General features: G+C 36.6%; 1 protein-coding gene across 2 annotated transcripts; it reads right to left on the reverse strand.

The window, feature by feature from the left end:
• Positions 1-444: 444 nt before the first annotated feature.
• LOC105032063 (COP9 signalosome complex subunit 2) lies at positions 445-9,414 on the reverse strand. 2 transcript variants are annotated; one of them, XM_010906405.4, is made up of 12 exons: positions 9,274-9,414; positions 8,866-8,958; positions 6,040-6,118; positions 5,291-5,531; positions 5,091-5,165; positions 4,877-5,011; positions 2,191-2,378; positions 1,962-2,030; positions 1,774-1,864; positions 1,541-1,675; positions 841-953; positions 445-764 (listed from the first exon to the last, which is right to left on the reverse strand). In XM_010906405.4, the coding sequence occupies exons 1-12, from the start codon at positions 9,281-9,283 to the stop codon at positions 674-676; spliced, it is 1,320 nt and encodes a 439-aa protein (XP_010904707.1). In that variant the 5' UTR covers positions 9,284-9,414; the 3' UTR covers positions 445-673. The 2 variants fall into 2 exon arrangements, with proteins under 2 accessions (XP_010904707.1, XP_073100791.1); XM_073244690.1 differs by lacking the exons at positions 8,866-8,958; positions 9,274-9,414 and having other exon boundaries at positions 5,918-6,041.
• Positions 9,415-12,345: the final 2,931 nt, after the last annotated feature.

The following is a 12,345-nucleotide window of genomic DNA, read 5'->3' on the forward strand; positions in this document are numbered from 1 at the left end:
GAGTCACCATCTTGTCGACATCGTCAAACATGAATGCTACATTGCCTGCATGCCGCTGGAGCATTTCAACCGCTCCGCAGACCAGTATGGTTTGATACGCTTCTTCATTGAGCCTGGAAGGAATAGCTGTGAAGCAATAGAAACACATGACGAACCTTCAGCCACAAAGAGGTCCAACATTACAGCAACAAGAAAACCAGCAACAAATAGGGATTTACCCTGCTGGAGATGGAACCATCAAGTTCAGATGGTTGCATTTGACGTGGCATCCAACATCAGCAGCCAACATGACTCAGCCACAAATATATATATATATATATAGATAAAGTCACCCGAACGCTATAGATTAAGAATCTTAGAAAACCTCACAATAGTTAGAGCTAAATATTGCCGCTGTACCTTGCTCTAACCAGGAAAAGTAGTTTAGCACATCAACAGCACGAATGGTTCATAGTGACATCATGTAAATAGAAAAATGGTGTCTATAATGACCGTTCAAACAGCTGCACATGAACATAACAAGATCCTTTAGAGGTGAAAATCTTGCCAGCTATCCACATATGGCAACCCACAGAGGGCAGAAAACATTCCAAGGAAGGTTTCTGATCAAGAAAATAAAATCCAGTAATCTCAAAGAAAAAAAAATTGCTTTCTTAACAGTAACTTCTGGATCTCAGCCCACTCTGTTGCTTATGGTTTGGTACAGGGACCGGAGCTGAGTATTCCATTTATCTATAGCAGTATACTTCTTCGTTCCCTTTGACCTGCAGAATGCATTCACACAGGATGTTAGGTTTAAGACTTCAATGAGTGAAAAATATAGCCGCACAAAATGATGACCTGTCAGTGCGCTCCAATAGCCTGTTGACTTGGTCGATGTGACCCTGAATACGGTTGTCAAGAATCAAGGAGACCAAGAGCTGCTCAACATCTTTCTCTGGCACATTCAGTTCCTGGACATTCCAATCCGATGTTGATTTAACACCACAAATTTTTTGCTCAGTTAGAGAAAACGATGGTAAAACTCTTCAACCAAACCAGAGAACAAATATAGAAAACAATCATTAATCTTCGAAAGCATTTACCAGCACCTCCTAAGGATTATTAACTTAAGAGCCAGTCTTATGTCTCCCTGGAACACAATCTAAATGTGACCCAAGATGACCTGATCACTTCATTTGCAAACTTGAGACATCGTTGGGGAATTAGGCTGAATCAAGGTAAAAGGCTTCATGGTAACTACTCAAGAATGGGGACAAGGGACGATTTCTACCAAAGTCCCAACTGAAATTTTAGAAACACAGAACCAGTCTGGATCTGTGGGTCTGGAAAATACTATGATGTCTTGCTTCATATGTTCAAGAAAAATGACACATATAATGGCTAACAGTTTATTGCAATCTACATTAAGTGTGCATGTTTTTGAAGGCCCACAAAACATATATTATCAGCATATATGTACCATCTTTTTTTTAACAGAAGGGTTAAATAATTTATCACTCAAGCAAAAAGAAGCAATACAATAGGTTAAGGGAATCACCTTTGAAATGAAAGGGATACGGATTCTAGTATACGGCTTAATGAGCTTAAGTAGAACTTGAGTTCTGATGTTCTTCAAGAGATCCTCAATGTAGTTGCGGATGAAAGGATCATCCATAATAGTTCTTCTATTGCTCTGCGACAACATCACAATAATGCCCATTTGAGAATAAATATATAATTCTAACACCGAAATCCAGCTACTAGAGAACTAGAAATTTTAATGATATTGACCTTCAAGATTTTTTCAAACTCAAGTATCTCATTTCGCTGATATGCTGCAATGAGGTTTGTCATTGCTAAGATTTCAGGGTCATTTTTGTATCTGTTCAGAAGGATGAAGTATTATTAACAGGGTAGAAAGCAACTGTCTGGATATTATTAGCCTACTGAAGAAGAACAATGTTCTAGTGATGACTTACGGCTTGGCCTCCTGCCCATCAAATGGATTCACTTCAGATTCCATCAACATGTTGGCCAGAACCAAATACCTAATGTTAAAAGACAAATGACATGTGGAAAAATGAAAGAAAGGTTAAAACAACTGATAGATACATTCAATCTCAAGTAAATGAAGAAAAGGATTTCGTACAACTGATAAGATATATTCAATCTCAAGTAAATGAAGAAAGGGATTTGGTATCTATATACTTGAGGCATTGGATACGACGTTGATTCCCAGCTTCATCGTAGTTCTTGAATGCTTCAAAAAAATCAGTGGCTGCTTCAGCCCACTGTCGTTCAGCCATATGCATTTTTCCACCGCATTCATGGATTATCCCCATGATTCGCGGATGCGGTATTGCTGATTTTATTGAAAGGGCCTTCTGGTACAATTGCTGTCATTGACCATAACATTAGATGAGCTCACGTGAACTGGTTATCCAAAAGTAACATTAAGACAAGGAAAAGATGTAAAGATTACATAAACGAACTTCAACATTGAATAAATTCTGCTTAGAATTGAACAGATCTATTGACCATTTTTCATTTGTCTTGGAGCACCTAAGATAAATGCACCCCACATGAATACATCCACCCACCCTGCATGTCTGCATGTGGTGTTTGTGCTTGGCTATGCACTTCACAATTATATTTCCACTGAAACATTTGGTTCTAGTTGCTGTGGAAGGAAATCGATTTTGGGTCCACGAAACATGCTACATAAACCAAATGTTGGATGCATGAAGATGATTAGTACGAATGCTGCATATGTGGTTCTAACTGATGTACAACAAAATTGAGTTTAGGAGCTCCAACCACTCCTTGCTTACACACCCTAACCTCTGGCATGGACCTTTCTTGTTTCCCATCCCACTGAAGGGTTGGTGGATTGGATGCTTAAGGATGGAAGTGGGGCTAGGCCAGGAAGAAGAAACCATGGAGGAACAGAGGTCCAAGACAAGCAACAGGGGTCACTCTGTTTATTGGACAAAATATCCCCCACCACCTTTCTTCACTGAGAACAAAGAAGAGGCATCATAATTGATGGTAAATTAATAATGTAATAATCTTCATTTGAGAAGGAAAAATAAAACTAGACTGAACAACATGTATAACGAAAACCTTTGGTTTCTCTTCCAGGAAAATTACTTAAGCACCCTGCGACTTAGGACCAGTCCTCACTTAGTATTTCTTGAGCTTAAAAAGTTTCAAAGTGGTCCCTAAAGTTAGTTAAATGGTTCAATATAGTTGCAAGCCCCATCCAGCATCCAACACTATAAAAACATTGGGATAAAAGGACAATTTTGCACTCATTGGAATAATTTATTTATCAAAAATGCCCTCTTCTTTTCTTCTCAACCTTCCTAGCTCCACTACCTCCTTCCAACACCTCCTTGTCTCTAAACCTTGCTGCCATTCTCATCCCTTCTCTCCATTCCCCTTCTATATCCAACACAACTCAACCTAGGAGTCGGGTCCCATCCACTCCCACCGCCTCCTTCTCTTCCAATATGTCCTCCTCCTTTCTAAACTCCGTCATCTTCCTCATCCCTCCTTTCCATCTAACTTGGTCCTAAGCCCCACCCACTCCCACCACCTCCTCTTTCAACACCTTATCCTCCTCTCTCAACCCAGCCACATCCTCATCCCTCCTTTCCAACTAAATCACTTCTCATAAGAGTATTTCGGTGCTAAAAGTCGCATGTGACTATCACTTGATAGAATCCCATGAACCTAGGTAAACAGATGGATGGTGGAACCACATTGAACCACTTAACTTGAAGGACTACTTTAAAACTTTTAAAGCTCAAGGGATAGTGAAATTGACCCTCAACTAAGGGGTGTACAAGTAAATTTTCCTTTTTTTTTCCAAATTGCTTGTAAAACCATTTGAGATTTTAGTAACAAAGATTCATTGATTTCAAAAAGGAGAAAATAGAAACAAGGGATAGCAGAAGTTATATGCAAATGTTATTTTCAACATCAATCTCCATGTGATATTTCACTGATATGTTAAACAATTAAACATAAAGACAACAATGATGCCAAAACAGGCCCTAAGATGCTAGATTTGCATTGGAGCAAATCTTCTACTGAAAAAATTAAAGTTTGCTTGTCACTATAATGCAATCAGAAGAGGTCTCAAATTTAGAAAGGGCTTCTCTTCACGTATCTTAATCACTAGCATATCTTTGGGCATATATTTCCACATTTTGTGCTTAGTAATTTCCAACACAATATGCTATATTTTGTCAGCATTTGATCTGCATGCATACTATTTGGAACCACCATGCTTCCTCCAAATGCAATACATTGGGTGCTTTTCTGATTGGGAAGTCATGTTAGAAGAATATGAATTTCATCAGTGCTGGCAATTTAACTGCAACTCGCCAATCATTACAGGAAAGGGTTAAGGAGCTACCAAATCATTTTTTTTTTCTCACAAAAGTGTAACTGAACTAACATAATGAACATTCTAGATAAAGAGGTGATGATATATAATGATAGAGATGAATCAAAAGAAAAATCTTGTTGAAGCATCAAATTGGAGAACCATGATTCAGAAGAAGCATATATGATCAAATTGCATTATTACATTTCTGAAGAAATTTAATCAAGGAACCTTATATGAACCAGTGGTTCAAAATATTTAGTTAATATACCAATAATGATATTTACTATCCACTAAATAGCATTTCCATTCAAGCTCATATCTAGCAATCAAAAATTACATCTCATAAGGCATCATGCAATAAATGATGACCTAGGCACTTAGAATCATTTGGATTCTAGAATAGTAATAACCAAGGGAAATGGCCATTGAGTGAATGCATTTTTTTTTTATTAAAAAAAAAAAATCAAACAGTTTGAGTGGCACGACAGTTTATCTTACCTTGAGTTTTTTGTTGTTCTTTGTTTCAGTGTACATCTGAATCTCAATAGCATAGACTTCCAGAAGCTGGGTACCCTTCTTATGATCATCACTACCATCCTCTTTTCGACAAGATTTATGAAGTTCCTTCAATATCTGGGTGTTCCCAAGGAACAATTACTCAAACTATGAAACATTGAGAAGGATATGGAAGATATTAAACCTATAGCAATACCTTGTTCATCCGTCCATATTCACCCATATCAAACCAAATTTTGCATAGTTTAAGATTTGTCTTAAACCATAGTCTCTGCATAAGAATAAGGTACAAAATAAGAAATACATTAAACCCTGATAAATGCATCTTAGAGGCTCTCTATATGTGTTTGTGTGAGAGAGGTACAAGCTTTTAGAAGGTCCAAAATAACTCCTAACCTCATTCTTTGCCTCTTCAAGAGCCTTCAGTGTAGTCTGATAGAACTCCTGCAGAAGACTGAAATTTTGGCTTGCTGAGCCAGAAACAAAATCCATTATGTTGTTTATGCATTTTTCACTGTAATTACGTGTAACTGCTGATTTGATGTATGTCAACATCACCCTGTATGCCTCCATCATCTCTTTATACCTCCCCAGTCGATAGTAGAGTTTGACGGTCTGCTTTAGAGCTTTGAATCCCCTGGTTGATAAGGGTAAGAAAGTTGCCAACTAAGCAAAACAGCATTACTAATAATGTATTGAAATTTTGTTGACCAAAGAAAAAAAGATTTTTCAGTATCAATATTTTATTACCCACCAAAACATTAACAGATTATTGATAAAAACAATATTTCATACACGCTCAGATTTAAAACCAAAGAATACATGGAATGTGAAGCTGGTCAGAATCAAATTTCTTGATGAAGTGGAAGAGATGTACATATCCATATAGAGGCAAATTAATAATCAAGAAAAAGCTGTACTTCAGGTAAAGTTCATGTTGCATCAGAGTGCACAGCTTTGGTATATGCACACATGCATGCAAATGTGACAATAAGAATTTCTGATTGATAAAAGGCATCGTACATATGCTGTTGCAGAGACAAGAGGGATAGGTCCAAGTAAAATCTTAAACATTCTTCCATCGTTCCGGTTGATCTTACATCAGTTAGAACCAGGGTTCACGAATAACATTCTACAATGCTCACCATTCTGCTTTCTCTGGTTCCATTCGAACTACTTCAGCAAAACCAGCAAGTGCTTCCTCTGGATCTGTTTCTACCAAACCTGTAAAAGATTATACGTAGGATGCATAAAGCAAATGTAGACAAAACTCTTACATTAACTTTAAAAAAGCAACATGTGCAAAGAATGAAGCACTACATTAATTTTTATGTAATGTGTTCCATAATCTGGACTTACACGCCATCCACTAAAAATAAATAAATGGCAAAATGATTTTGTAATAGATATGTAATGTCAAGAGGCATCAGAAATGCCTACATAAGTAACAATGGTGAAAACCACGTAGTTCCATCTTCAACACTTTGCCATAGAGCAAAATAAACCAATATAACGCGAAAGTTGCCTAATCACCTTCTCGAAATATAAGGTCTTAATTGCTGAAAAATATGTGTACACCTAAACCAGGACCTTTGGATTGATAGAAAAACAAGCAAAACATGATTCGAGATATTTTACTCATGAATACTTAGATTAAACAGGCACGTCATTGACAGACTAACTGAGGCCTCTGCAATGAAAAAATACAGCCTAAAGCACCAGCCAAAATAAAGATAAAATACTGTGAAATTGATATTTTCATATAGATAACATAAGAAATGACATACTATAGCCATTCGCAGGATTGTTGAATATGAAATATGTGATCAAACCTATAAATGTGACTTTAAGGATCTCCACTAAAACCTGGGTATGAATCTCAACTGAAATTTTATAACATCAATTGGCATTTATCATTGTTTTGATACCCTCGGATGTTATTATTTCCAGTTAAGATATCCACATATCCAAAGCCATGAAAGGCTTTCAAGGTCTCGAGGTAGGTAAGCTTCATTACCCAAAGTTGTTGTTGGTTAGGAACTCAGTGCCAAGATATTAATAGTAGATGTCCATCCATGGTCATAAAAGATGTCAATCTCTGGTCACAAAACATTCACAAAGATCCATGAATTATTTAAACCCCTTGACTCACATAGCTAACCCAAATCAAGGTCACGATAAGATTGACAATATGGAAATCATGTTGATTGCATATTTTCTGATGATCATTATGTAACGACCGCAATACAAGGTCAGATATAAATATTACATAAAGGATTTAATAAATTTTGGATTGCACTAACCACATACCTCACTTTTAGTTAAATTAATACATCATTTACTAAATATGTTTACTTCCACTCTCACACCTCTTATAGATATACTATGGCCACAAAAGCAAGCCAAATCCTCGACCAGATACCATCTAACAACATGTACTTACCATGATGATTTTAGTAACTTGTTTTGAACCCACAGTGACCATGGGGAGTTTTTGGGCCGTCCGGCGGCCTCCCCACCGCCTTCCCCTTCCTCCTCTTCCCTCCCTTCCCCTTACACTCTCTCTCTCTTCTCGCATCTCGTGGAGGACCACAAAGCCCCAAATGCCTCGGCAGCCTTCTGATTGCCTCGTTGGGCCACCACTGGCCACCTTCGGCCTTTTTCTCTCCTTCCCTTCCCTTCTCCTCTCTCTTCCTCTCTTTCTCTCCCTTGCTACATTTTCGCCGATGTTTCGAATCGAATGCTCGAACTGCACCGATTAGCCGCCGGTATAGTTTGATATGCCCCAAAATCCCTTGAATATCAATACATGGTATTGATCAGCAAAAGAAAGGTTCTTTTGAGTCAAATGAAAGAAGGGACTAGTTCATTAAGATTAAGTTAAATTTATGAAATTGATTCAAAAATATAATTGAAGAACTTGAAACATCTTACTCAGCTTAATTACTAACATGTATTTTTTGCTTTTCTCGAGCATGCAATGCACATGCCTACTTTTTTTTTTTGAGTAACATGGTGGGGACACCACCACTAAAAGTTTGAATCCTAGACCTCTCCCAAGTGGAGATGGGTGCCAACTAGATTAAATAAGGCTGTAAATTGCCCACATAACCAATTTATTAGAAACTAAATTACACCATAATGTTCAACCACATGAACATATCAAAAATCATGTGTCAACTCATTTTGTATTCCATCAAGAGCAAGTAGAAGTTGCTAGTTTTTGGACATTCAAGAGAAACTAAAAGAAACAGACTCAAAATGATAACAAAATAGGAGAATCGATTTCAGCCAGTACATTAGAATAGAATCTGCACAATAACCTATAGACAAAAAGTCAGACTTCAGGGTGAACCTACCAAGGGCAAAAGTTCAGCTAGAAGTATGAATAAACATGAAAAATGATGGAAAAAAAAAAAAGAACTGCGGGAAAACAAATTAAAAAAACTATCAAGACATGCTGATAAATGAGGAGTACTGGACGAAATGCTAAAAAGATTCTAAAGGAAGACAACATATCGAATATTTGCAATCACCAAATATCTAAAAATGGTATATCTAAAAATGGGTACAAATGCAATAAGCTAGAACTATAATCAGGACAAAGGGGAAAACAAAATTGATTGTAACAGCGAGTGAGAGTGGGGGCTATTTGGAGACCTTTTGGGTATTCAGATATTTCACATAATGCAGACAACCACATTAAACACCCTCAACCTTGACCCTTCATATTGCAAAACTTTAATTGGCGACAGAAGAAAAAAAAAAAAGAACTTTCCAAAACCTTCTCTGCTAAAATAACATGTGAGTACTCTCCAGTGAGAACAATGGAGGGAAAAAGAACAATAGCCACTGAATGGAAAGACGTTAAATGTGAGCATCTGATAATGCGAAAATATAATATAGCACAGGAAACAAGATGGAAGTGAAAAAGGAAATAAGAACATCATGATAAGAACAAATATATCAACCTTTAGAATTGTAGTACTGGTTCTCGATATCGACATCCTGCTCCTCGGGTTCGTCGTCTGAGTACTCGAAGCCATAGTCCTCCATATCTGCATCTAAAATCGCAAACAAAACACAAAGGTCACAACAATCACCACGATTAAATTAAAAAACAAAAAAATCGACAGCAACCATCACTGCGAGATTAGGGTTTAACACAGACGTAGCTATAATTAGAAGTGCCGGTTCTATAACAAGCTTTACAGGAAAAAGGGAAAGACATGGGTAGCAAAACCCTAACCGATGATAAATATTTGACATCGAGAAAGATTTTTACGGGATGAACTGAATCAAGCGATTCCAAGAGGATCGAAAATGCTAGGGTTTCTCGAGAAAACTGGGGAGATGTTAAGAAGGGAAAGATCGCTTACCGGAACCCATGGCTGGAGAATAGAGCCCCTACCGCTGCACGAGAGGTAGAGAGTCGAGAAGGAAGGAACAAGATCTCCGATGGTCGCGTTCTTCGACGGTTGGAAGAAGGGAGGGGGGGAGAGAGAGGGCTAAAAACGGGAGGGGGCACAGCGGTGTGGAGTGGGGGACGGGAGTCGGAGAGATGTTTAGAAGACCGACAGGGAGAGGCATGTGCGACGCACGTGCAGTGTCACCGTATGAATGCCCTCTGCTGAAATCAAACAAGTCCCTGCCGTCCCCAGTTGGGCTCCGGGGGGATGAAATTGAGCCCGAAAATTGCAGCTCTGAGCTTGTATTATTCCAGGCTCTAGCCCGACTATTAGATTTTAACCCTATGCGGTGCATGGAACGTGAGTAGAGATAAAAATAATATAAATATTATTTATTTAAATTTATTTTTATATTTAAATTATTTTGAATATAGATAAAAATTTTTGAGATCCGATTAATATCCATATTTATATCCATATCCATAAAAAAAAAAAAGATATAGATATGAATAAACAATCATCCGATCCATATTCGAATATCCAAATTTACATATAATCCTACATAATTTTATATATCACTTATTAATTTTAAAAAAATATACAACTATATAAAAATATTTTTAACTTGGTTTGTCACCTATTTAGTAATATCTTTGATTTTATAGTCATAAAATTTAATTATCTAAATTATATATATATTTTCAATATCCGAATTGTATCTGTATCCATTTAAAATAAATATGTATAAAAATTTTTGTATCTGAATAATATCCATATCTGTATTTGTATTCGTTAGACAAAACAAATATTGATATGGATATGCTGGTATCTGATCCGTATCTGATCCGATTTTAATCCTAGATATAAGGCTTGAAGAGGTTCAAGAGGTCTCAAAATCTCAAGGGATATACTTATAAAATTACATACAATCTCAACATCTCATTAACACTATCATAATAAATAATTTCATATTAACAAATATTAACCTTATACAATGTATAAAACCCATTCATCCAACCATCATCGATGGTGCTCTATATAGTCAATTCTTTCAACCGATGATTTCAATCATAGCCCAATGCATGTAACCTAAAACTCTGAAAAGAAAAGAGAAGGAAGAGAGGATAGTGAGCTTTACAATCTAGTAAAAATTTTCATACAGACATACACTAATATCAGTATAATAATAATAAATAAGAAAGTATCAATAGTTGTTATTCATATAAATTACATTCCAAAAAATATCATGATTGATAAAACATGCATAGCAAATATGTCTTTTTTATGCAATAAATCACATCTTATAATTATTTCAATATAACATACATCAGATTCAATCATATTAATATACTCAACTCTGGACTATCACAGCCACATTCCAGCTCATGGCAAGATACCAATATCATGGCTAGTCCTGTGGACCACCACAATTATATTTCCAGCTTGTGTCAGGGTACCAATATCATGGCTAGTCCTGTAGACTACCAAACTATCTTTCTAGCTCATGACAGGCACCAATACCATGACTAGCCTAGAGGACCACAAGCGCTCAAATCCTAACTACTATAGCCACGTTTATAGTTCGTGGCAAGGTACCAACAGTGGCTTGTTTAGGAGACTACAGATGCTCAACTTTGAACTACCACGATTATGTTTATGGTCTGTGGCAAAGCATCAATACTATGGCTAGTCCTATAGACTATCACAACCATATTTTCAATCTGTGGCAGAACATCAATAACGTGGCTAGTTCAGAGCACCAAACCACACATACAATCACACAGCTTAATTACAAGCATGTTAGGTATTATAATTCAAGATCACATTCTTTTACAAAACTCGATACTTATGACTACTAAAATCCATCCAAATCAGTATTAGTAATATGTGATACATAACTTCATACATAATTATACACATACTTAACAAATAAGTATATAATATGTAACTATCACAATCATAAATCAAATTACTAATATTAAAAATAATTTTTATATAAGTAGGCAGTCAATGTCCAGAAATTTTTACTTCTATTGTCGTCAAATTGAACTCATTAGATTTATGATTCGGATGTCAAAAATTCTGTTCGATATTTTTTTATCCCAAAAATTATTCTACTATAAATTCGAAATTAACATTAAAATAAAATTTATGATATAGAGACTATATGTCTAGAAATCTCTATCGAGGTGCATGAAGGTCCACCGATAAATCCTTTGGACCCTTGTCCCCCATAGATCCTTAGATCCATCTAAATAAAATAAAATGAATAACTTAAACTAGTAGGGAGAGAAAAATAGGTGGGAAGAGAGAGAAAGAAATGAATGGTCTCTTCCTCTCTTCTCCTTGAAAATAGGGGGCATCCTCTTCTTCTCTTTTTTCTCCCAACCATGGCCATCAAAGAGGTAGGGGCCGGCGACCCACTATGATATCTGACAGTGGCAAGGAAGGACATATCCTATTGGCGGCCATGGCTGGCGGAGGATTGGTGAACCAAAACAAAGGAAAGAAGGGGATCAAAATAAGGGAACCCCCTGTTCAAGCACAATCATTGGCTTGCCGGTCCAAAATCTAGCATCGACAATGATTTTAAGGTTGAAAAAAAAAAGGGCAAAGGGCTACCTCAGTCCAGAAATGCCAATGGGGAAGGAAATCAATGGCCTTTTTCAACGAAACAAAGAGAACACGGAAGAAAAAATTTGAGAAATCAATGGCGCTCTGCGACAATTTCTTGGTGAATTAAGATGGAACTTGATAGAGGGGTGAAGGTCCTTTTATTAAGAGGATTTCCAAGGGTTTATTGGTCCTATTTGGCTCGGTTTGAGCCTTTATTGCCACTCTCATCGGATACAGAAGAGAAAGAAGTAGAGTCCAATCGAGATTCTCTTCTCTTTTGATTTTTTTTCTTTTCTTTTTTTTGCTTTAAGATAGGGTGAAAAAATCAGATTTTTACATTCTTTCTCTTAAAATAATTTCATCCTTAAAATTAGCATATCATAGGTTTCGAATATTAAAAATTCATAATCCTCTTATTGTTCTTGA

The sequence above is a fragment of the Elaeis guineensis genome, chromosome 10, assembly GCF_000442705.2.
Source record: "Elaeis guineensis isolate ETL-2024a chromosome 10, EG11, whole genome shotgun sequence".
In the NCBI taxonomy this organism is placed as follows: Eukaryota; Viridiplantae; Streptophyta; class Magnoliopsida; order Arecales; family Arecaceae; genus Elaeis; species Elaeis guineensis.

Coding starts and splice junctions, on each gene's coding strand:
- LOC105032063 (XM_010906405.4), bottom strand. Junction 5,532..6,039: donor GAACCAGAGAAAGCAGAATG/GTGAGCATTGTA, acceptor CTTATCAACCAG/GGGATTCAAAGCTCTAAAGC. Junction 2,379..4,876: donor AGAACAACAAAAAACTCAAG/GTAAGATAAACT, acceptor GGTCAATGACAG/CAATTGTACCAGAAGGCCCT.